Below are 26,348 nucleotides of genomic sequence, written 5' to 3' on the forward strand. Positions count from 1 at the left end.
AGGAGAAAGTGCATCAAAGGAATTGAGAGAATAATTGCAGGTGAAAGGAGGATCGATATGCGATGAAAGCACGATAAAGAATGGATTTTGTTCGTTCCCTCGCCCTCCCTTTCATTTGTCATCGGGCGGCCTCATGAATATGGTAATCGGCTTTTGTTTGCAACCTTGATGGAGAAAGGTGTGAGTGATGGAGAGGGACTGGTGGGGAGGGAGAGGTAGAGCAGAGGGAGAGAAGATGTGACAGAGGGGGGGGGACGGTCACCTAAATGTCTGTGTCCCTGTGTTTTCATGGACCAAAAAATAACAGGAAGAGCAAGATAAACCAAAGTTTGGAGAAGTTAAGGCCTGAGGCTGCAAGGCCACCAGTGTAAGGGCCTGCACAGACCAGGAGGATATTAGCAGGGAAATGGAACCACCTGTGTTGTCGCCCCAGGTCAGTGCTGTTAAAGCCTGTGTGTGAAGCTTACTGTGTTTCCTGGTATTGTTTATTCTCGTTGCACACAATGGTGGCAAAGAAACAGCTATACAAGATGAAAAAAGACAATCTACCTCGGTACACTGGTCATATACAATTGTGGCATAAAATATTGATTCACTTAACGATTGAAAAAAATGGCCGATTTACTCGAAATTGTATTTATTATTTACACTGAAGTAGTGTAATAACTCTCAGCTAGTAAACTGCAGAGGTTTTTGTTTGTTCCAACGGCTGCTGGAGGTTAACCAATCCTCCTGTTTAACGTGGACATTGATCAGTAACAGTTGCTAACTACTTACAGCTCACTACTAATAACCAGCTGTTGTTTGTTGACTGGAAGCTTAAGATCACAGCAACTACATGAACGATTCCTGCCCGAGACGAACCGGGTGCTTCACAATAAGAGCACCAGTGGTTCTGCTTTGATTCATTTCATTATCCTATGACAAGACTTTAATTAAATTTATAAAAGTACTTCAATCAACTTTATATGGCTGTACTTTATTGTTGTTACAGTTCTTTATATGACTGTATAACTTAAGACCATGCCACAAAGTTTATAGCAAAGATTGTGTGGACATTCAAAGACTGAATGACATGCTTTGAACATTTGACTCGTTATATACATGGTCTCATAAAGTCTCCCCCCCATGGTCTGGTAATCAATAAGAAACCAACAAATGACAATACTTAGAAATCTCAGGCAATATTGTCTGTACCCAACTATCATGATAGTATCAGAAGAAAAGCATTTCATCCTAATAAAGAAGATTCAAATGCCTTTGCTTTGCCTTTAAGAATGAAGGGATGAGAATGAAAATTGAGTCCTGTTTCCACCTGCACCAGTATAATGATGGTGAATGTAAAAATGTTTCATTACATCACTGCTACTAGTTGTCAGAACTGCATTTTGGTCACTAAATCTTTTTGTCTAGTTACTTGTAAGACATTTCTAGATGTACAAATAAACTCTCAAAAACAAGCGAGACAATTTTAAAGCAGTGTTATTACCGTTTTTGATCCCCTCCACGACATCTATGTGCCAGGCTTGTCACCAAACAACGGAGAGGGGTTAACACTAGCATTCATGTCGAGTAATGTTTTTGGCCACATGATGGATGAAGATGCAATATTTACTCACCTCCAGCACCTGCAGCTCTCCTGCCTCCGGCTCTTTGGTGGCTAAATGCTCCGCTGTGTTCACCAGCTAGTCAGGAACTTTGTGTGTTTGCTGTTTGCTACTGGACACAAGGTTGATAACCAAAACAACGAGCTGAAAGGTACTAAAACACTAAGGAGGAGGATGCTTCCACTTTATTCACTTTTTTACTTTATTTCACCAGTTGGTCTTTCTTTGGTATCAACATATTATCTGGGGCAGCAATGATTACATTTTAATGTTCCTCACAGGTTATATGACCAAACGATTTACAACAGCGCTGTTAGTAAGTGATGTGGGAAATGTTGGAGCTTAGGTGCTTTTGTCTAATGTCAAAAAACGATGGACAGAATTCAAAGTACCAAGGACATATGTTTCATCAACACACTGAAGCAAAAGTCAAATATTACAGCTGTGTGTGAGTTCTTTTAGAATGAATCCAACACAGACTGTGATAGTGAGAACTACAAGTCTAATGTAAGGTGACAGACATTAATTCAGAGATTTTGTAATGAAAATGCTTTACACAATCTCCTCAGACTCCAACTTTTCTTCTTTTTTCCAGAAATGAGCTCAGAGAGTCCCCCCTGTTTGGTACACTGTGATCTCAGTGTCTCAAACACTGTCAAATTATTTCTCCTGCTGTCTTCCCCTCTCCCTCTCACTTCTTCAAACTCTCGCTCTCTCTGTGGGATCAGCATCCTGTGGAGCCAGAAATGGATTTTTATTAAGTAGAAATCCCCTTTGAAATATCTAACTAACCAAGACATGTGTGTGTGTGTGCGTGCGTGCGTGCGTGCGTGCGTGCGTGTGTGCGTGCGTGTGTGTGTGCGTGCGTGCGTGCGTGCGTGCGTGCGTGCGTGCGTGCGTGCGTGTGTCTGTCTGAAGGGATTAATGACTTGAGTGTGATTGAGGTTGGGCTGCAGTGTCTTGAGTGTCTTCGTTAAGTTTGACACACACATATTCTCTTATAGTTTTCCATGTAACAGAATTTTGCGATTTTTATAATATTGGATTAATAAAAAAAAATTGTGCACATGATTTTAGGCCTAAATCATATTGCTTTCTTACCTAATTTCACGTCTGATTTCAGTATCAAAGACACGTGAAATCCATTATTGAAAAGTACAGTCTCACTTGCCTGAATCGATTAAGCATCATTATAATTTAAATTGAAACACCTTAACACTTTCAAACCATAATCAAGTGAACGTTAGGGAAACCTGAAAAATATAAAATACATCAGACTGAGGTTGTGTGTCGTTAATGGCCGTAGCATATATCAAAGAATTGGATGTTGGACTTGGCCCCTCTTTGTAGAATGTGGCCCCTTTACAGACCCTAATTTGGAAAAATATCCTAGACCTTCTTCTTCTTAGTTCGGTTTATTGGCGGGTGGCAACCAACGTCAAGCTGCATTACTGCCCTCTACTGTGTCTCTCATTACCCCACGTGACAAATGCGATAAAACTAACTGACCAACACCGACGTTGATCCGCCCCTGTACAGGTGGTTTTATATGTGAGGGCACTTTATCTACTGTCTCTAAAGACTTTGGTGATGATGATGGGTTCTGAACCCCTCTCAGTTAATGCCGTGTCCCAAATACAGTCATTTCATATGATCAGTCTCTGACCAGCCAAAGGCCATCTCCATGACAACTGAGCAACTCCACCTGCTGAAGAAGACATCAAGCTGTGGCAGAGTGTTTTTTTTTGTCAAACTGTAGTTTACTAGGTGAACAAATAGCCTTAGAGCTCAAATCTAAACTGTAAACTTAAACACATGATTTCCTGCCTCCTGGCAGGAAAAGCAAAATGTCCAGAGCTAATTTTCTTGACACTTTCCAGAGTTCATTTCTGAAACTTCTTATAGAGTTCTTTCCCACTCTATATATATTATAATATTTACATTATTTTAAGAATATATTCTTGTTTAACAGAATGAGGGTTAATGAGGGTTACTCGCCCAATTTTACAATTTAAAAAAGTGTTTATAAAATGTGTAACAGAGAATAAAACAAGCAGATGAGAGTTGTCTTCATTTACCTTACACTGGCATACTTTCTTGTTGTAGCAGTATAATCCTCTTCTGTCCATTAATTCATTCATTATAAGTGTATGACTGTACATTTGTTTTCGAGTGTATTTGGTCTCTGAGGGCAGAACTTTTTTTTAACCCCACTTAACATTTTCACACCTTTACCAGCTGTGAGAGCAGGAGCCAGAGGAGGGAATCCAAGGAGGGATCTTAAGTGGAATAGTTTGTTTCTCTCACTTTTAGATGTGTAATGGAGGTTAACAGGTCTCTAACACTCTCCCTCCTCACAACAGGTAACACTGCTCATCTTAGTTGACTTAAAAAGGCGTTTCATGACCTCAGGACAGAGATACATAGCAGGGTGTTTGAAGGACAGTCATTTTCATGGAATGGCCTCAATGTAGGTTTCAGAATAAGTGTTGCAGATATATTGCAGCAAGCACATCTTGGCTTTGTAGAGCAGTGACCTCAGAAAAGGCACCTGTTCTCAAGGTAATGTGTTGTTGTCAAGTGGGACGTGACATCTCTCCCTTTCCTTCAGATTGGTTTACTGGTTAACTGTCACACTTTGGCTCTGTCCAAAACCTCGTTCACTTATCAGCAGAAAGCATATGGACATGTGTTCAATTGAGATCATAGACTGTATATATGACATGACAGCTCCCCAAGTGAAGCCAAAGCTTCTTAATCGCCACCTGGTGGCAGGCTGCAGTATAGGTCCAGCCTCCTCTTAGTACATGGACCAATTTAAATAGTCAAAGCAAAATGTTTTCTGTCACTTTACATAGTTATTTTGGTTAATGTATGTTCAAGCGTTCATTTATTAAATAATCCTGGTTTTAATTGAATATTGATATTGATATTTGAACGTCATTGACAGGTAAGGTTAAATGGGGATTGGTTTAGCTTGTGTATTGACAGGACCGATCGCCACTACGCAGACTCTTGTCATAGGAGGAAGTGGAGACGTGTCATCCATCTTTATATACAGTCTATGACTGAGACAAACAATGATGGAGACTAAATGCTGAGACTTTTTTTGTAAAAACAGAATGTGTGTATTCCCTTGGACGACAATTACGTAAAAAGAAAAAAAAACACTTCTCATGCTAATACTTAGATATTGCGAACCAATTTCCGACAGCTGTACACATGTAAATAAACCAGCAAGTGGACTTAAATAAGTAGCTAGTTCCACAAGTCGCTTGCCTCTGGGGCTGACTGTCATTTCCAGATCTCATCAGAAGAATGACGGATTGTCAAATGACCACAATTATGACACTTATACCCAGATCAAAAATTACAAGCATTAAATAATCTTTAAAACAGAATCAATAAATCATAAGAAAACCAAACACCTAAAGTAAATGTATGAATTCAGGCCCTTTTGTAGTCTAAAAATTAATAAGTGAAAAGCATAATGTGAAAATGTAACTGAAGGATACAATTTTAAAGCATTTCATAAATAATCTGTCTCTTTTAGAGCTTTGTTGTAGGTTTTGTGATATTAATGATACATTTGTATTGCAAAAAAACGAATTACTAACAAGCAGAAGGACCCTGAGTATTTCTTTCCAGTCTACCTGCCCGACTGGGAATGCGACAATAAACCGAACAGCCTGAAACCATATTCAAAATTAAAATTGTCCAGTCACTTGTCGGCCTACAGCTGTTCAAACCACAGATGACTCCAACAATTTGGGGACCAAATTAAAATTTCGAAGCAATTCTTCTTTTTAGTCAACTTTGTTAACCATTGGCCCTGAGCTCGAGAAGTAGAACGCTCTCAGATGATTCGGGACCCTGGGGTAACAGCTGTCAGTCAGCCATCACCTGCCACCCAGTTCTGTCATGAAACCCCCCCGCCCCCCCCAACATAGCACTACCACCACTGAGACCAAAACTATTAGCACTCCTAACCTCTTGTGGGCTCACTTGATTCTCTCTCATTTATCTTTTTTTTAAAGCTTCTCCTGATTCCTGTGTCTAGATTCAGCTCACAGTCCAACCCTCCCAAAGGCTCAAACCATCTGCTCACTCCTACTTTCATTCTTTTTCATCTTTTATGACCTTATTTCCATTGGCGGCTGGTGCTTACTTAACTCTACCAGTTTACACACAGAGATGTAAGGTTTGTCATGGCCCTTCTGGCTTGATAAGAAGGAAGCAGCCAAAACTCTCAGAATTGCATGAACTAAAAACACTGACTTCAATTACATTAACTTACCAGTTCATTAGCTACACTTGAACAGTCTCAAGCAACCTGATGCAACCACCATGCAATATGTTCAATTTTGTTGAAGATTATTAGTTGTTGCTGACAGAGGGGTGAATTTGGCTCTATAGCCATTTTGAACCTGTAGTCAAAGAAGTAGTTTAATACTCAGTCCATGTAAACAAACCTTTTTCTCATCCACACACAGACAACGTTTTAAGTTGCGAAAAAAACCAAACTGCAGTTTTTCAAAAAATAGTTTCTCTCTGTCCATGTGTACATTGAAGACGGAGGGCAATGACATCACAGCGTGTTTGGCACATGTTGCTTTGTGTAATGAACATATGGCAGATACAACAACAGTTCTGGCAATATACTGGTTTCTCTCATTTGCACTGGTAGGTCTAATAACAAGTTAGCAGCTAAATTGCAGCACATTACTGGCATTCACAGGTGTCTGCCTTGCCCAATATTACTTGGACCACAGCGTTTTTCTCTGGTATTTGACAGACAACTGACTTGTTTGTGCGTTTGTAGGCACTTTCATGTTCTTGTCTGGAGGGAGACAGTATGGAAAATATTCGCAATAGTGTAGACAAGGCCTAGGCCCATATGTTTATATCTTTAATATGAGGGTTTTATCTTATTTTACCTTGTTTCTTTTCATTTCACAAAAGTAGCATTTTTATCTTGGTTTACTTCCACTACTTCCATTAGCTTAGTTTCCAGCAGCAGCTGTTTTCAATGAAAGTTCTGACAAACCCAACGATATGTGACCTGCCCATCGCCAGACAGAGTTAAACAGGAACATAGTGAAACATTTAGCAGCTGAAAAGCCCAAAACAAAGGTCAGTAAGATGCAATATGGCACTTTAATACATCAGGTGCCAAGATGCACAACTCCACATAAATAAACAAAGCTTGTTGTATCGTGTCTGCTGGATTTCAAAATAGGCAACTATTTGCTTACATGTCAGACATAACAACTTGTATTGATTGCCGTATTATGTCTTGTAAGGAATATACTGTTACCTCTGAGTTGTGGCAATCAGAATAATATGTTAAAATTAACATGCTAATGTTTTCCTGTGTTAAAGGGATAGTTCACAGAAAAATTTAAATTCACTCATTATCTCCTAACCAATATGCCGATCTCAGGGGTAAACTTTGTTGCAGCAGAGTCCAATATAATTAAAGTAACCGGTGACCTGCACTTCAGATGTAATAATACAACAGAAAAGACATAACATGCCTCCATACTGGACAAGCCTCGACATTCATATTCGACCCAAAACGAGGTCATTTAAGCCTAAAAGTCCACTGGAAGTGGCTAAGCTACCGCACATAGCCACATGATGGTGTGTCCGAGGGTCCGTGCATGCACCTCGTAGGAAGATATCTGCGGACTTTTAGGCTTAAAACACGGTGTAAATGACGCCATTTTGAGTCGACTATGAATGTCGGGGCTTACGGAACTGCAACACTGTTTACCCCAGAGACTCCAGAAGCGTTTTGTGGACTCAAACACTTCACCCACCCCTCCATTGGCATAGTGGTGCGTAGATCATGAGTGAATTTTTATTTTTCCGGTGATCTATCCCTTTAAGAGGCAGATTAGTGTTACTTTGGAAAATATATTTTTTCCAGACAGAAACTCCGGTGTGACAAACGATATCAGCTCAGAATCTGTCAGTGACGTGGAATTGAAAACAAGCCCCTTGTGACTGGTCATTTAATTAACCTCGTCAAGCATATCTGCTGTAATCTCCAATCTAATTTCATCTGTTAATTTAAAACTGTTCTTAACGAGGCCAGCCCCCCAGCCAATCAAATGTCAGCAATAGAAGCATAAAGGACTTGGTTAATTAGAGCTGTCAGGAAATGGCCATATATGGACAAAGAGGGAGGCTGGATTTATTTTTATTACTTTCCTGAGAGAGTTATTAATTCCGTGGGAATCACCCCAGGTGATATGTGTGTGTGTCTCAGGATAAATCAAGTAATAGAGGGGGAGTGGATGCTTAGAATAGAGATGAAGTCAGATATGAAGAGACAGAACAAAGACAGAAAAAGAAGGAAACATTTTTTTTATATATTCATAATAATCAAAAATGTCTCTTTCAAACTTTGTGGCAGCTTCATTTCCTGTTAGACAGGAAATTGAGCCTCAGCTTTTCCAGAAGTGATTCTCCATCTCATATTTATCAAATATTATTCAGTCTCATGCAGGATTGTAATGTCAAGTTATATTGGAAATCTGCACAGCGCTCTCTGAGGATTTCATATCACTGTAAACATGTTAAATGTGGATTTGCATCAGTTAAAAATAAATGATTAATTATAAAAACATTTTAAAGCAGTATTTTAAAACCAGTAGCTCCTGTTGACTTTGATTGTGTTTGCTTTTTCATTTTTCACAAGATTTCCCATAAGTAGTCAAAATGTGCAGTTGCCATTATGATTTGAGGCAAAACAGATTGTTTGTTCTGGACAGATGCCATATGAGATTGTGTGTGTGTGTGTGTGTGTGTGTGTGTGTGTGTGTGTGTGTGTGTGTACATGAATATTTCAGTGTGTAAAAAGGAAGTGTAATGATCGAGTCCCATCAGAACTGACCTGTGAAATACACATAGAGGAGGTATAGTTGTTGGTGGTTTTGGGTGGATGATTCATTCAAAGCCAACTGAGTTTGGTATCCACACACACACACACACACACACACACACACACACACACACACACACACACAATATGTTGATTAAGCCAAGTGGTTCTTCAGGATTGGGCCCCTTCAAAGTGTCACATGATAAATCTGAGATTTTGTGTGTTGATGTATGGGGCCAGAAAAACAGAGCTATATAAAATAGAATGGCACTTACCAGAGCGCATACCTCCAAGGGCCAAAGGTCCACTTAAATTCAATCAAGCTCCACCAAATTGCACACACTATCGGTTCCCTTAACATATCTGATTGTTTTTTCATCAAGATCCATGATTCATACTTAATTAATGAAAATTTAGAGAAAAACAATGCCCTATCTCGCAATTTGAAGGAAAGTAATAAAAAAAGAAATCTGTGCCAATCTCTGAGGCGTCTTTTCCTGTCACAAACAAACCTACCAACTGACAGGGGTGAAAACATGTTTTTTATTAATTATTAAAAGAACAGGTATCATGGGGAAAGAAACAACTGTTTCTATGAGAGGATCAGTGCTTTAACTTTGAAGCTACAGGTGTGAGCCAGTTTAGTTTAGCTTGCTTTACCCCCCCCCCCCCATTTTACTTTAGGATTAAGATTGGAAGCAGGGGGCAAGCAGCTAGCTCTGTCCAAAATTCAAAAGCAGTACAACTTTAAATACTCTCCTAAAATCATAAACCTTCATTTTACATTTTTGTTTGTGTATGGATCAAACAATGTAGATATATGCATGTGTGTGTTCAGAAACCTGTGAGTAGAATTGTCGAGTGTCGAGAGTTATACAAACAGTGGGTCCACTGGCTGCCTGTTAGCATTAACCACACACACCTAAACCCCAGTGCAGATAGCCCTCTCAACATCCCTGCATTCTCCCAGACACACCACAGCGGTCATATCCTCACCAGCTATAGTCACAGCCTTTAAAACAGCTTTAGCTGTGAAGTTATTTTTAGTTATTTCCAAAAACATCTGTCATTTAATAAGCAAAGACCATATGTGGTTAATCTGTCAACATGTATCGCATGAAAATGAACGATACCCAGTACTAAGTTGGTCTCTTAGGGAATATACTCTGATACAGGAAGTGATGCATTTTCCATTTTATATATCCGCCACGAGCAGACATCACAGCACTAGACCCAGTATGAAAGGGAAGTGCATCTCAACAGCAGCGCAGCAATGACCACTTGGCAAACGACTGCAGCGATTTCTATTGAAATCTCCAGATCTGTGGTTGGCACAAAGGACGAGATTTTGGGTGAACGTCACCGCCCCATTCACAGCTTCTGTAATAATAGCAAGGATTCATAATTTGTTAGAGGCAGGATGTCTGTAAATAGACAGAATGAAACAGCCTCCCAGGTTACAGCTGAGCTGCCCACTTACTGGCACATCAACGTGTGTGTGTGTGTGTGTGTGTGTGTGTGTGTGTGTGCGCGCGCGCACACATGTGTGTGAGGCACCATCTGTTTTGCCATGAGCAGCTGCGCTCCCTTGGAGCCCAAGACCAAAAACTCAGCTGTTACCAAGACAACCCACATAAACCCCATACCTGGTTCAGACACACACACACACACACACACACACACACACACACACACACACACACACACACACACACACACACACACACACACACACACACACACACACACACACACACTTCAAAACCACCTAGAGGTTTTAATACTGTGTGTGCTTTCACATGAGCAGATGGACAGAAATGTATCATATATTTCTGAAATGTGTGTGTGTGTGTGTGTGTGTGTGTGTGTGTGTGTGTGTGTGTGTGTGTGTGTGTGTGTACACGTGCGTGCACATAAGATAGGAAGACAGAAATGGGGAGAGACAAGCAGATGGACAGTCTGTGTTTCTTTCCCCTCTACTTAGGAAGATGATATGAAGATGATTTAAGTCTCTCCTGAACTTTCTCTTTGGTTCCTCACTTCTTTCAGTCATGTCATCTGCTGCACATCCTTCATGGTAGAATCTCCCGTCAGGCTCTATGAATAGTACTGCTTCAGGTTTCATGTAACTGAGTCTGTTGGAGAAAGGTTTTCTATATGTTAAGTCATTGCCAGAGTGACTTGATAATGCAGCTGTGAAATTCATGAGATCTGCAAGTTCAATGCCCATCTCGTTTCTGCAGAGACTCTTCTAAGACCTGATGGACATCAAATCCCCCCCCCCCCCCCCCCCTGGATCACCTGTATAAAAGATAGGCATGTGTTTTAGAAAATACCTGAGTGAACCATCGAAATAACATCAGGAACATTACATATAGAGGGAACTCCACTTTCAAGGTGCATTTCAGTAGGAGAGATAGCAGACCGTGTTTCCTCTGTTATTCCAAATTCTCTGGCAGACGACAGTGGACTTGTCTGTTTGGTCTTTGTATTCACATGCTGATGATGGCTTGTATGATATTCTGGTTCGGGGGGGTGGGGTTACCTCTGAGAGCACCATCATCATTAAAGCTCTGGTCCATCAATAGATAACTGATGTTCCCTTTGGAATTCATGGTGAGTTCATTTTGATATCATCAAGTTTACTCATATTGTAAATCCCTCTACCAGCCCTGAGCCGACATATGAGAATAGCTTTTTGCTGCACGCATTATTCATTGTGCCTGTCAAACAATTAAATAACATAAACTGTCGAGCAATTATGTTCTATGTGTCCCTTCACTCTTGTCACCCCCTGCCACATGTATCCAGTAAGTCCGTGGAGGTCCAGACCTCTAGGTTGAGAACCACTGGGATGTGACATGAGTTTTAGGCAAAATGTGATAATTGGGGCCCCTAAATTAAAGCCTGAGAACACTGTGGCTCTGGAGGAGCTGTCTGGACTTAATAGGACCACTAGTGTTTTCCCAGACGTGTGCAGCTCTTGCAGAATGTTTTTAACTCGGCAGCACAGAAGCAGTATTTAAGTGGAAAGGATCAGTGCGTTGGTAAAGTCCATGTCACTGGAGCATGCTGCCGCCAGAATTAAACAGTGTGCTTATGCAAGCTTTGACTGGCCACAGCTCGCTGTCTGAAGTGTCTTGGTTCTCTGCTGCAACAACTGACAGCTTTAAGAAAAAGAAAGTGTTATGTGATGAAAGCATATCAACATAAAACCATCGTCCCCTATGGTGCTACGTGCCTGCTAAGTGCCTTTAGGCTCTGTGCTAACAGGATACATTCACTGGCTCCATGCTCACAGTGATGGATGAATCAATGCTTCAACCTTTGCAGACACAAGCTGTGCTGTGTTGAAGCAGATAAGCAGGTCTTCTTCTGAGAGGACAGAGACTTTCTGTAGAGGAAATATAAGCTGAACAAATTACCAAAAAACAATGGCATGCTATATTCGTCTGAGTGCGGAGACTGACTGACTGACAGACCGTCATGGTTGGAAATGCAGAAATAAGTCTGTATCCTTATCTCCTACGGAAAAGGAAGATGATTTGAAATTCACGCTCATACATCATTTAACAGACCAGTAGTTGTCATGGCCATGTTAGCAGCTAAATTGTGCCATGTTCTTCATTTAGCATGTTAGCATGCTAGCAGAGTCATTTGTAAATAGTATAGTAATAAGTTATAGTGAAGTTTTGTGCAGTCAAGTGTATAAGTTTGTGTATATAAGTTTTGATGAGGTAGTGTTATGTGTGCTCTATCTATTTATCTATCTGTCTATCCCGTCAATCCATGCACAGTGTGACAGACCAACCTAACCTTTTCTTGAAGCATCACAAGAGTAAAATGGAAATTAATAAAATCCTGTTTGCATCCCAATAAATCTATGTTCATTGGCTTTAGACACGTTTTTCAATAATTGTGATGAAATCACTGCATAAATATACAAAAGTCCTACTTTGAATTTTCTCGTCTCCTCAAGCTGGCTGCACCTCACCTATCATCGTAACCATTATCCTCCCTGAAGCAGGTCAATGACTCATATTGTATAAACTGCTAAATTAATATCTCTCATCTGTCTTTAACTACTCTGAATGGAATCCATGTTCAACAATCTTTCTATAGATGATCTAGTGAAGCTAATTAAAACTTATTCAGCTGTACTGGAACTCCCTGCACCCCTGACACCGCTGGATTTCCAGGGAAAAGGGACAATTCAATTCAATAACCTTTATTTAACGTTAATCTAGTGAAAAGTAGGCCATGTTTTAATGAAGGGGCTGAATCACAGATGACACGGAATTAAAAAATATATCACATCTAATACTGTAATCCCAAGTCTATTAACACCGGTCCTTTTTTGTCATACGTACTCGTCAAGTCAACTGATGCAGGATTCTGTCAGTGTGAGTGTGCGCGCGCGTGTGTGTGTGCGTGTGTGTGTGTGTAAAACCAGTTTTCAGTGATTCATTTCCCTCATTAAGAATGGTCCTACTTCCTGCCTAAAATCCCTCAACTAGAATCTGCTCCTCCTGCTTCTCATTTCATTTCTGCACAAGAATACTGTTTTGTCACTCATCATATCTCAATGTGTTCAAGGTTCACAGGGCTTTCCCTCATATGTAATATGATGAATGCAATATAAACTTCCTCACAGAGACACATAGTTGTTTCTGTGCTAAAATACTCCATCTGAGACGTTTCTGTTTGGCCGGGAGCCGAAAGCTGGTGGGTGAAACTTTTGAATTGTTGTTTGGCATCCTCCTTTTAATATGCTGTGGTTTCCTGAATGAGCCTTTTCAAACGTTCTTTCAATTTTCTTTTAATCATCTTTGGGAGGTTGTAGCAGCATGGAGCACAAATGATGAGGGGAAAACATCATCATTTTACCGATGTAGCTGTCTGAGCTGGAAATGGTTTTAACTACTATACTTTAAAGAGCTGAGTACTTCAGAGATCAGCCTCCTTCAGTGGGCCATAATGTAAATGATACAAATGTTTGCATTAATTTTCTTTTTTAGTGAAATATTGTTAGTTTTTTTAGTTTTAATTTGTTAGGTCCCAGTCTTTAATGGGAGAGAAAATAAGAAATTTATCTCTGGAACTGCCACACAGTCATCTGAGCTGTTGCACTATGCCCCAAGTGGTTTATTGGAAAGGTTCAGAGGTAAAAAATGCTGGAAACCACTTTTTGAATCTGTGATCTTTTTCAGTGAAGTTTTAATCTGAAAAGTGTTTACAGCTGTCGAATAAATCTGATCGACTAGAACTTTTCCCTCCGTAATGTTGTGAGTAGATGTATGAAGTAGCATGAATTTGAAGATTGTCAAATAATAACTCAAGTGACTCAAACGGTTGCCTAGAATATTTGACTAAATATACTCAACTGCATCCTCAAGTCCTACACCTGAGAACCTAACAGGAGCATTTCCATTCTATGCAACTTTATACTTCTACTCAGTTACATCTCAGAGGCAAATTAGATTTTAATCCACTACATTGGTCATCGCTTTAGTTACTTTTCAAATGATATGTTTTCATACCCAACCTGAAAACCGTGTACGTCCAAATGGTATTTGTTAAGTGTTCCTAAACAAACTATCGACAAACCCTTTTGAAATGTTTTTTAGAGATGTGTCGTGCTCACAGGACAAACACTAGTTGCTCTCTAGAAGACGATGCATTGCTTTAGGATAAACTCCTGAAAAACAGTGGTCAGTAGATCAGGTTATTTCCTATGATAGGGAGAACTAGGCAAAGTTGTGAACAGAACTCCACTTCAGTGACATTTCTCCGGTGAACTGAACCTCTGCAGTGCTGCTGCTGAAAGCGTCTGTATTTTGTTAGTGCGGAGGTTAAAGAGTGTCTGTCTACATCGACAGGAAGAGGAGGCAGGAGGAGAAAGACTGAGCAGACATAGATGGCGAATGATAACAAAGAGAAACCTGACACACAGAAGGTGCGGAGAGGAGACAGCGAGACGTCGAGAGATGAGAGAGAATCTGCTTTAGTGAACAGAAATGAAAATCAAGGAACAGGGAAACCCGAAGACTGACAAGTGCAAAAGACTAATGATGTGAACAGAAGTTACAATAGTTATAGAGGAAGACGCAAAGAAGACAGACTCCCTCTGTGCCTCCATGAATTTCCCATCATCCTCTGCTCCTTCCGCTCACTGTTCATGAATGGAAACATCTCTGCCTTCTTCAGATCAGTTTCTACTGATATCTGTCAGAACAGGTCGTGCTTTGGTATTAATACTGTTGGTTACATTTAGTTCTTTGTTATTAAGTATGAAATAAATGTCACAAAAATAATAAACAATAAATTGGCAGATAATGAGATTCAAAACCTATATATCATATGGATGGTGTATGAGTTTTAGTGCTAAACATTGTATTTATTTAAGAAAGTTTCCATGTCTGGATGGATATTTATCAAAGAACATTTTTTAAATTAGTTCAAATCTAAAGGTTGACTCTTGTAAAAGATTATAGATTATAGATTTTTACAACATTATCAACATTTTTTAGAATGCATTGATAAATAACATGGAATGATGAATGCGTTTTAAATGTTTAATGAGAAGTGCTTAAAATCACTCAAAACTGTAAAGGCTGCATACATGAAACATTGCTTTACATAGTAAATAAGCTAAAACAGTATTCAATTTAAATAAATACCTTATATTTGCTTTACAAGCAATTCAGTCCAATTCAAAAAAGAAACACAAGCTATGAAAATGAACTGAGAATGAACTGCATTCATATAGCACAAATGTCCTGAGCAAGTTAGTCGGACATTTGTGTTCTCTCATACAGCTGGTTCCGAAAATTTCAGGAAATCATTTGAAAATATCAGTGTCTGGGAGCAGTGTAGACTTTGATAGCAAACCAGAGCTCCTTTTATATTGCACATCATTTGATCAGTTGATTGACACCTGGAACTTTGCAATGGAGAACAGCCATGAAATCACATCTACAGCAACCATGTTTAGAGCAGAAGATTAATCTTCTTTTAATTCCTGACTCATGCGATCAAATCAAATGCTGCGAAAAAACTGCAGTGAAATTATTAGGATTATTATTATTTATTTATTTTTGCAGTGTAAACATAATCTGTGCCAGAGACATGAGCCAACCTTAAAACACAAGGCAGAAGGAAACAGATGAAGATGTCTGATAACCAGCAGTTCCTCCTGCTCGGATGGTAGCATTAGAAAATGAACTAATTGCCAAGCACAGTCTGGACTGATGCTCACATTCAGCTGCTTTATTCTGTGCATGTGTGTGTGATGAATACGTGAGAGGCTACACTGAACAGCACAGAAGAGTCCAAGCTTACTCAAGCTTACAAAGCTTACAAAGACTGGACCCAGATCAGTTTTGACTCGCGTGATGTGACTTCTGTTTACAAACTCACCTCTGATTGGTCAAAAGGAGTTCTTCCACAATGGTTAACACCAGAGAATACAGCTGTGATCGCACTCAGCAGACGTGTGAAGTGACGATGCACCGACGTGAGAAAGCTCCCATCAATCACTGGTACAGAGTTTCTCTTTGATACTGATGACAGCACCAACCTTTCAGCGGTGTTCATCCTGCTGCTTTAGCCCCAAGCACACAACAGTGACCTGCTGGAATGATTTGTGGACTGGACTTCAGGACTCGTGTTATGTGATTGCTGGTGATCAGCGCACACATAGACACACAAAGTCACCCAACCTATACAAACACCCTCATGCCGCACAAGTGCAAACAGAACTGATGAATTTAATCACCATAACATGCTGAGAACACAAACACTCCCTCAGGGTGCTAATCAATTACTGTGGAGCTAACGCACACACACACACACACACACACACACACACACACACACACACACACACACACACACACACACACACACAAACACACACACACACACACACACACACACACAATCAGGCAAAATTAATTTCACTCTGACCCACGTTATGTTTTTATTTACCAGTTGTGCAGTGTGTGTGTGTGTGTGTGTGACAGGATGTTGCCTGCCACAGCAAGGGTAAACCATGACAACCCACCGACACACACATGTGAGACGTTTGAGGTTTTGCAAACCATTTTGTTGGCTTGTTAGAATTGACCATTTTGGAGACAGACACAACTCAAAGCCCTCTGTCTTCTCCCTCGGACTACATGATGCAATGAAAGCAAACGAAAAGAAATATGACATTTCCAGATGAAACGGTTGCATTTTGCCACGACCACGAGATCGAAATGAAAGCCAAAACCGAGCCAGTTTGGGAAATGTTTTACCTTTGGACAGTTCTTTCTAAAATAGTAATTCCGGGGATTACCTTACACAAAGACGAGAGAGAGAGACTCGCACAGCAACCCCTGCATTTCCCACTCGCTCTGCATGACACTGGCTACAGTCAATACCAAAAATGTTCAGTGTTAATATTCAGTTATCTGACAACAAACAAAGATAAACACTCAACCTCAGCATTCAGTGGTGGTGCTTGACTGTAATGATAGAGCTATCATTATGATAATACTGCACTATATCATAATTATCTGCTAATTGACTGCCTGACGAGGTAGCGCTCATCTGAATGCTCATTAATGCTCCATCATCACCATTGATAGCTGTAATCAGAGACTGGTGGTTTCAAGGTCTTACTGGAGGGTGTGTGAGAGCATGTGTGGATGCGGACTAAACTCATATACGTGTGATTAGGTGTGTGTGTGTGTGTGTGTTTGTTTGTGTGTTGCCTTCTGCCCTTTCAACACATTAAGGACACAATTATCGTATAAAATAGCTCATTTTAGGACATATAGTTCACTTAGCCAAGTGTTCCTAGGAGCTACATCCAAAAACCATTTCACCTCACTTCTTCCATCCAGTGCCAACTATTAGTGCCAAAGCAGCTTAGCCTCCGGGTCCCCCTGGTTGACCTGTGGGTTTAGCGGCAAATTTGTTAGACTTGCAGCCAAGTCTAACAAAAAATGTATCCAAAGGTTGTGTGGTTCACTTTTTTAATAATTGCAAATTAAAAAGAATAAGAAAATGAAATGCAGAAGTCTAAAGTCCATTCACCTGCTATTCATGTTGAGGCTGAGGACGAAGCTGAGGTAAATAACAGTAACTGCCGTCACCCACCTTCCCCTTTACGCTCGCCATAGATTAGCTTACGAACACAAATAAAAACAACAATAAATTGTAGATAAATAAATAAACTTTAATGTGGCTCCAACAAACAGCAAAAAGTTACACATCACCATGGGTCATTCAAGAAGTTTTTGTTTGTGTCATTTGTGAAAATTGACCATTTCAGAAGTAACTTTAGTAACTCTTACTGTTTCGCTCTTTTCTCACTCATGATCATTTTTGCCACCAGGAGAATTATCTGTTTCGCCTTTAATTCTTTTTCTAAATTCCAGGGACGTCAAGCAGGCACCCTGAGGCACACCTACAGTAGATGTCTGCATTGGTTCCTGAGGGTGGCAACAGGCCCCTCGTTATACATTATAAGCTTCTTTAAAACACCAACTTTTTCATTAATTGCCTCCTTTTGCTCAAACTGGACCATTGCGGGTTTTACTGTTTGCCTTCATCGATACGGTCATGTTGTTGTGCTACCTTTATGTTTCCCCCTTAGCCCAAACCACAGCATGTTGCAGTTACAGTGGAGAGGATTTTGCCGTCTGTCATCGTGCAGTAGTGTGTATCGTAACAGTGTTGTGGTGTGTGTTGCAGGTATGCCTCTCAGCTTGGACTGCAAGGCCTTTTTCGGCTACAGTGGAGAGAGCAGGAGGCCCATCATCTACTGGATGAAAGGGGAGAAGTTTGTGGAAGAGCTAGCGGGACACATTAAAGAAAGTGAAGTCAGGTAAACACACCAGGCAGCATCTACTCACTGAACCACATGTGTGTGCCGCCAACCATTCAGGAAAATTAACCAATGTCGCTTGTACATAATTAATATCCTCAAGTTGCTTTTTCCCCCCCTCCAATGACACACTGAGAGAGAGAATCAATTACACACACTCAAGTTTACAGGTCTCTGTTGTTAATTAATATCTGAGAAGACTGGACTCCAGCTGCACTCCTCACACTGTCAGCATTTAATTTACCCTGTTATGATTTATGACTCATTGAGGGCTCTCTGACAGAGTCCTTCTCAACTTTCCTAAAGAATCATGAATACTAATAATAAAGTTTAATGAATTCATTCTCTCTCCTACTGGGACCAATTACATGGCTCTGTATTGGGGAAACCCTGATTGTCGGTGGGACATCAAATATCATTAGAATAACCTGCTGGATCACACTTCTAGGGCGTGGCCCCAATCAGACATAGCTACCTTTTTCTTGAAGGCTACTTTTTTTAAAAAGCAAGAAGGAGAGCAGTATGGTGTAATTTATATATATGTATATAGATATATTTTTAATGTTGCATGGAAACCTCTACATAAATTGTCCTTAATACCAAGACTTTGTTGTGAAGTAAGCTCACAGATCTTTTCATTATTTAAATATATAGGCTACAGGCAAAGGGCTCTTGCTTTTGTTGAGAGTGAGATGTGCGTGAATCTCTCATAAGTCACAGTCGAGAACCACCAGCTGGTCCAGGAGCTTTGCCTCGATGATCCAGGAGTGTGGAAACGTTCGACAATCTGCTGTCAATCACTTCACTCTGTTCAAACCTGCCTGTCAGCTTGTCTCTGGAGACGTTGTAATTGAGTGAGCTTCACGTTAGCTTGACACAAGCCACAAGTTGTATGGTACCAATTAGCTATTAGAACAGTTTAAATGAAAATAACAACTAACTAAAAATCACAAGTACTAGTTTACCACCAACTCTGCTGGTTTCTGTTCCTAGGTAATCTAACAATTGACCAATCATGTTTGAGCCTGCAGGTAAACAGTAAGAGCAGAAGAGGTTGAACACATTGACCAGAATGCATTGACTATTGGCTTTTTAATTTATCTGTATTCATGTTCAGATAGCTGCCGCCAAAATGTTGTCTGCTGAAACGCCTACAAAACGTATCACTGTTTGAATCATGTGATAAAAGAAATAAGTCAGACATTGTGCGGTGAACAGAAGAAGAACTCTTGGCCCGGATACTCTCTGTCTACCCCGGAAACCCCGAAATGAATCACAGACGTGCAGTCCTCCAGTTGATCCAATCTTGTACCAACTGTGACATTTGATATCAAATCAATGTAAATTTAGCCCCAACTGTCTGCTGGGCACACATGGGTGGCTATGGGTCCAGGTATCCAGTCGCAGCCAGTCCAGCTATTTATTCTTCAAAAGTCTGTTTTAAAGACGCCCTTACAATTCATTGACTTGAACAATGGGACAGACAATGTGGATGACACTGTTAAATGTTAGGTGTTCAAAACACTGCTAGAATAGGAAGTTAGAGTGCATAAGTAGCACACAAAACACACAGCCTATGGAAAACAACTTCAAACAGATGTCTCTCATTGAGTGTTTTCAGAAAATGGATCAATGTAACATATATGTGTTATTCCCTTAAAGAGGATTGTTAAATATGTTCATTTTTATCAATCTACTGCCAGAATGTGCACAAACCTCTGTATAATCACAGCACATGTGTCCGAGTGGGCTCGTTTCTGCTGTTTTCAGAGAGAAACCTAACAAAAGCTTTTATCCAGATTTATATTTTTTTAACGTTGAATATTTTTTAAAGATGACAGGGAAACAACTTTATCAGGGAGGCTCCACTCTCCTGGTACCCAGACAAGGATTTAGTACAATAACAATCTTGAAAACCCCCCAAAAACATGCAGTTTTATTGTTGTCATTGCTGTGATAACTTTTCCTCTGCAGGGCATTGCAAGTGCTCTAGGGGGTAATGACTGAGTGAGGTATATATAGTTAAAGCACATAAATCCCAGCTGAAAAGTCCTCTTGTTAATACTGGTGTGCTGCAGTCACTGAATGAATATGTAATCTATGCAGCGACACTCTGGTTGCAAAATCAGCAAGCAGCACTCTTTGGATGTACAGTTCATCATCGGCTGTACATTGTAGGATTACACATGAAATTAAAGCTTTATTACAGCATGTGTTGTATTTTCTATGCTCTCTCTATCAGGTGTTTTGGTTGTGAAAACAGTGGATTCACCAAAGCAGGGATTTTACAATGTGGCGACGTCAATAACAATAGGTCCAAAGAGGATCCCAGATGTGTGCACAACCACAGCAAGTACAATAGTTTAAAAATAAACCAGGGAATCAGGTGGTCGGCACTAACAGATGTTTAAAACAGGCATTATTTTACTGTTGAAATCACTCCTAAATTAAAAGTTACAATTACCATAAAGAACTATTAACACATTTCCCTGTTCAGTGTTTAAAGAGTTTGCACTTCCTTCTCTCTTTTCACCTTTGAGCAATACCACTCTACATTCACTTCTGATACACTTACTTACTTTATCCTCTTCATCTCTTGAGGGGCATGACGACGATCTGCCTCCATCGAGGCCTGTCCTGGGCTACGTGTGGGACCTCACCCCATGTCAGACCCAACTCTTTCAGCTCAGCCGTCACGGTTTGCCGCCATGTTGTTTTTGGCCGACCTTGTTTGCGTTTTCCAGGTTGTGCCTGTCTTAGGACGATCTTTGGTATCTGGTTCTGGTCCATTTTGAGGACGTGCCCAAGCCATTGTATCCACCGACGTCTGATCTGTAGCACCACACTTTGTCTGTGAGTCTTTTAGTAAAGAATACGACATACTGTCAAAAGCTATGTTTATAAATTAGAAAAGATACATCACAGAAAATTGCATTTTTTAATCGTTTTAATCATTAGCACAAACTCCCTCATCTTGGTCTGAAAGTCAAAGCCTTTAAGCTTAGAGAACATTTTAAATTGATCTCCTCTGCCCCAGAACTATTACATGTCATCAGTTCAGCCCACCAATAATAATGTGTACGTTCATTCCTCCCTGAAAAAAAGCCTTTTGCATGGCTATTCACCAACTCCCTCCAAAAAGATGTCAGCGTCAGCTCCACAGCAGCAGCCCTGCAGCTGGCAGAGGTGCCTGCTCACTGATCAGGGCGTAAACCAAGGTTCCCAGCTTGAGAGATGCTCTCTGTCACTGCTAAGACACGTATTGGCCTCTGGAACGTTTACTCCCACAAGCGTAGTGTTGAAAACTAAAGAGAACGGGACTGTGCATGAGTGTTAGTGTTTAAACTTGAAACTAATCACGCCCCGTGTATTAAATTAACCTTTGCCTGATGAGTTCTCAATCTTTCAGTGCGATCCTCGGGCCGACTCAGACACACTCCTGCTGTGATGCACATTAATCTGTCCGTGTGTAGCTCCCTCTGCCCGTTCTGATACTGCCCTGTCCTGTGCACTGTGTGGGGCTGTGTCTGTTTGCACATTACCGTCTTGTGTCCTCCTTGATAAAGTGAATACCTGCGATAACCACGGCTTGTTCCCCTGCAGTATGTGGGAGAGCTGTTGACACTTTCACCTCATTAGTATTTCTCCACAGAGGAAGAGCAGCCACCTGTGAAGCTGCCGCTACCGACAGAAAACCTTTGTCAGTCTTTGGCTGATGATGAAAATACACCTTAACATGGATTCAAGTGCTTTTAGTAAAAATATGCCCAAACGCACCTCGAACACGATAACTATGAGCAGCATCATCGGTTTTACTGCCGTTGTTGGCACAGCTTCACTGTTGAACTACTTCACAATTCTGCGACTCAGCGATGAAAGTTCTTGCTTCGTTCATGTGCGATGAATTTGTAATTACAATATTTCCACTCGGGCCGGTGCTTGCTTCGTATTTCCCCTTGAAGGCACCATTGACGCGTATGTCTAGTGATGTGGAGAGGCGTCTTCACCTGCTTGAAATTCACATCAGCTGTGCAATACAACTGCTGTCAGAGTCTCACTGTTTTCATGTTCTTTTCATTCATTTCTGTGATCGGAGAAGATATAAGCAATAATCGTCCTTTTTCCTCTGTAATCTAAAAGTGCCAATATTTCCATGAAGCAATTTATCTAAATATTGTTGGTATGACTGCAGAGGCAGTCATACCATGACAAACACAAAATCAGAGACTGACTGAACTGTCCACCCACCAAACATTATTGAAACACACCACTTCAGAACTGTTTTTAATGTGTGATTAATAATGTGTATTTTATATTTTTAGTTATTTAGTTATTATTTCTCTGTAAAGTGTCTTTGAGCATTGATAAAATACTTAATGATGAAATAAGAGATATTTAAATATGCTGAAAGACATCAATTACATGAATGAGAAATGAAAAAAATAAGCAGCTGGAAAAATACAGTAAGTAAGCGAGGGAAATGGAACAAATACAGTAAAAACGATACACTCGATACACATATTCTCAAAGTCAATGAAAAGAAGCAATTTTATGTCCAATGCTTGAGTTAAATTATTTGAAACTCGGAAAATGTCTTTAATGAAAGCCAATCAACCCTGAGAATGAAACTCACTGGACTCAGGTCCAGGCCCTGACCTGAGCTCAGGGGTGATCAAACGCTGGAAACAACAGTCATCCAGACACAGCTGCAGGAGGAGCCAGGGAAAGTCCCAGAGCTGTGTGCTCTTCCGCGTGGGCTGGTGGACCCACGCACAACGGCGCTGGCTTCTGGCGTTTCCACAACACGTACACCACAGCAGTTGTTGTTCAGCCAGTACTTCTCCTCTCCTCTGCTGACTCCCCCTGGTGTTTCCACCACATGTACATTGCAGCAACTGTAGTTACTTCAGCCAGTCCTCTTCTCTTCTGGAGGAGAACAGGTGAATACCCGCCGGTTGGATTTCTTCGCGTTACTTGCGCGATTCGCGAGTCACGCAAATAATCACAAATTAACCTACTGCGCAAAAAATGTTTGTCATAAAGTTGTGTCTAGAAAATGTTTAAAATGCTCTAATGTTAAGAAAACTCATCACTTTGCTCATACTGTAATATTTTGCTGAAAAGCTTGGTTTTAGCGCCTGTCTCTTTTAGGCCCCCCCTCCCAAAAAAGCCCAGTCTGCTCTGATTGGCTAGCCAAACCTGGTTTTGCTAGTGGGGGTGTCTGTGAGAAAGACGAGCTCCCTTTCAAACAGACTTTGGACTTTTTAACTTTGATGAACTTTTACATTCACATTAAAAACAAGTCACTGCTTTTGACAGTGACCTCTGATGGTACACATCAGAGTGATGCACACACAAAATCACTAACACACAAACACACACACACGCGCACACCGAGATGTGATCCGAGGTGCTGGGTGTATTTCGTCAGGAACACTTGACTTTAATAATTCATAATTCTTTCTGTGATCTTTGCCGTCACAATATTAATAACATTTCACCCGTACCCTCTCGATAAAGAGTCAGTGAGCATTTATATTGAGGAGGTTTGGGAGTTCTGTTCCCACAGGGTCCACATATTGATATTCTATGAATGTAGGCACTTAGATACAAGCTCTGAGTGACACGTGTTGTTCTCTTTCATTGTGAAGCACCAACAGAACCACATGATGAAACGACATGTTGCCTTTTTAGCCGTTCGACATGGTTGGTCTGTGTCAACTCTAAAATACTAGTGTTAGAACCTGGGCAATCCAGACCCCTGTAAATAAGAATAATAAAAAAGTATCTGTGGCCAGCCTGGTGTGTTTTGACAGTGGTGCTGATTCTGTTTGGGAAATGCTGTTTCTTTTTCTCCCCTTCAAAATCCTGCTGCCTTCGGTTTGGCTGATCACTGGAGAGTCAAACCACACCATGACAAAACAAATCTCAGACAGACTCAGCTCAGCTAATGGGAAGCAAGGATATTTCGGTCCCTCTTTGTTTTATTTCCTTCTCTTCTGATGTTCTTTAAAAAAAAAAGTTCCAATGCAAATCGTGTCAGAGGGAATCCACCATAGCTCCGTCTTAACCAGCACTGCAGAAGTTTCTCTACAGACTTATAATTGCTTAATAATGGCTTCGTGTGAGCGAGGCAATGGAAACTGTGCACGTTTTACATTCACTTCAGACATCAGGTAAATTGAAAATGTGACTTAAAAATGACAGACAAATGTGTTTAAAGTTACAAATAAAACCTTGTGGAACAGACTTGGAAGCCATTCTGTAAAATATCACACGCAGCATCACCTCTTTTCTGTCTGAAACACTGTCATATTGCTTTATTTTTGCAAATCCACCTTCTCCTCACTACAGTTTAATCCTAACATGTCATTCTGGTGGCAGACACAAGGCGCTCTGTATTAGAACAAAGCATTTTCACATTGGTCTCGTCGCACATGTCCACCTATAATGACTATACAGATTTGTCTTGTCACACTCCTTGCTAATTGTCTTTTGACCTGTACTAGGGATGGACGAATATATCATCTATCAGATACATATGTATATGTATGCAATATACATGTATGTATATGTTGATTCACTCATTCAGACCCTCCTGACTAAACTCGCACTGACGCAGACACACAAACACAGTGTCATTGGACACGTGTGTAAACTCAGACTGCGTAAAATCAACATAATTTGGTCTTCACCAACACAAAGGACAGTTGTGATTATTTGCATGTAGAGCACAGCAAAGTGAGATCAGTTCTTAGAGACACATTCAGGATGCGTTTTAATGTGAGGTGTTAACAGATGAACTAAAGCCTGCGGCCACTACACAACACACTTTAACGTAGAGGGGTTTTGTTAAATTAAATGTTGGACTAAACCTTTACCACTTTAACTGATTACTCAAATCCTATTCTATTTTTGTATACTGTTGTCAATACAAACAACAATTTGTAAATACCAACACTGTGATGGTTGTCCAGTTAACTGATCCGTGTGTCTTTTCACCTGAAACCTGTAGCCTTAGTCTTTTTTGGTTTATTATACTGAAGCTGCTTTCAGACGTGCACTGAAGTCCAGACGTTTTCCACACATTTCCTGAAATTCTCCGGAGGGGCTGTGTGTACGAACGCAAATTTTTCCAAATTGGGCTCAGCCTGGGTTTACTGAAATAAGTTCCTCAATAAAAATGATCAACTGTGCTAACCACCTCAGCACAGTTAGTGTGATGTCAGATATCACTGGTTATTGCTGAATTTGACCTTAAATCAAGCTTAAAGGTGCAAATTGTGACCCAAACATCAGTTCACTCCCCTCCTCCTCCTCGTTGTAGCAGGCTTTTACAGGAGTATCACCTCACTATAAGGAGAGAGGCTGTTTCCAGCTGTCGCCAATGTTTTCTAGGCATGTCTCCCTCTGTCCTCCTTTTTCATCTGCTCTCTACTCTGCTCCACTCCTGACTTCTCCTCTCCTCTCTTCTCTTCCTCTTCCTGTTCACCTCTCTCAGTTTCTTCTTCCTCCTTGCAGGGAATACATTTGGGAGACATGGAGCTCCTCCTGTCTCGAAGATGTTTAGTTCTCTCTCCTCTCACACTTCGTCCTCCACCTCTCCCTTCTCTTTATTATTTTAAGGAGCACTCTGGGCGAGAGGAAACACACGTTCATTCTAATATTTGTTTTTCTTTTCTCTGCTCTTTTCACACCCTCCTCCCTGTATTCCTTAAAGGGTTTTTTAATCAGCAAATTTAAGAACAAATGATGTTTCTGCTTTCTATGACTATCATGGACTTCTCTTTGTTTGTCTAGGGTCTTGAGGGAGCATTTAGGGGAGAAGGAGGTGCAGCTTTCCCTAACATTTGATGCTGTGGATGAGGCAGACCTGGCCAACTACACCTGTTATGTGGAGAACCATATAGGGAGGCGCAGTGGGAGTGCTATACTGCAGAAGAAAGGTAGATTACACTCTCTTTGAATTCCCCTT

General features: G+C 40.6%; 1 protein-coding gene across 5 annotated transcripts in view; it reads left to right on the forward strand.

The window, feature by feature from the left end:
* Positions 1-26,348, forward strand: part of il1rapl2 (interleukin 1 receptor accessory protein-like 2) — a 373,733-nt gene that overhangs the window by 325,359 nt on the left and 22,026 nt on the right. For all 5 annotated transcript variants that reach the window (XM_034597454.1, XM_034597453.1, XM_034597457.1 and 2 more), the window contains 2 exons: positions 18,241-18,373; positions 26,174-26,319. In XM_034597454.1, the coding sequence (XP_034453345.1) occupies positions 18,241-18,373; positions 26,174-26,319 (279 nt within the window). The remainder of the gene's footprint in view (positions 1-18,240; positions 18,374-26,173; positions 26,320-26,348) is intronic.

Source organism: Hippoglossus hippoglossus, chromosome 10, assembly GCF_009819705.1.
Source record: "Hippoglossus hippoglossus isolate fHipHip1 chromosome 10, fHipHip1.pri, whole genome shotgun sequence".
NCBI lineage: Eukaryota > Metazoa > Chordata > Actinopteri > Pleuronectiformes > Pleuronectidae > Hippoglossus > Hippoglossus hippoglossus.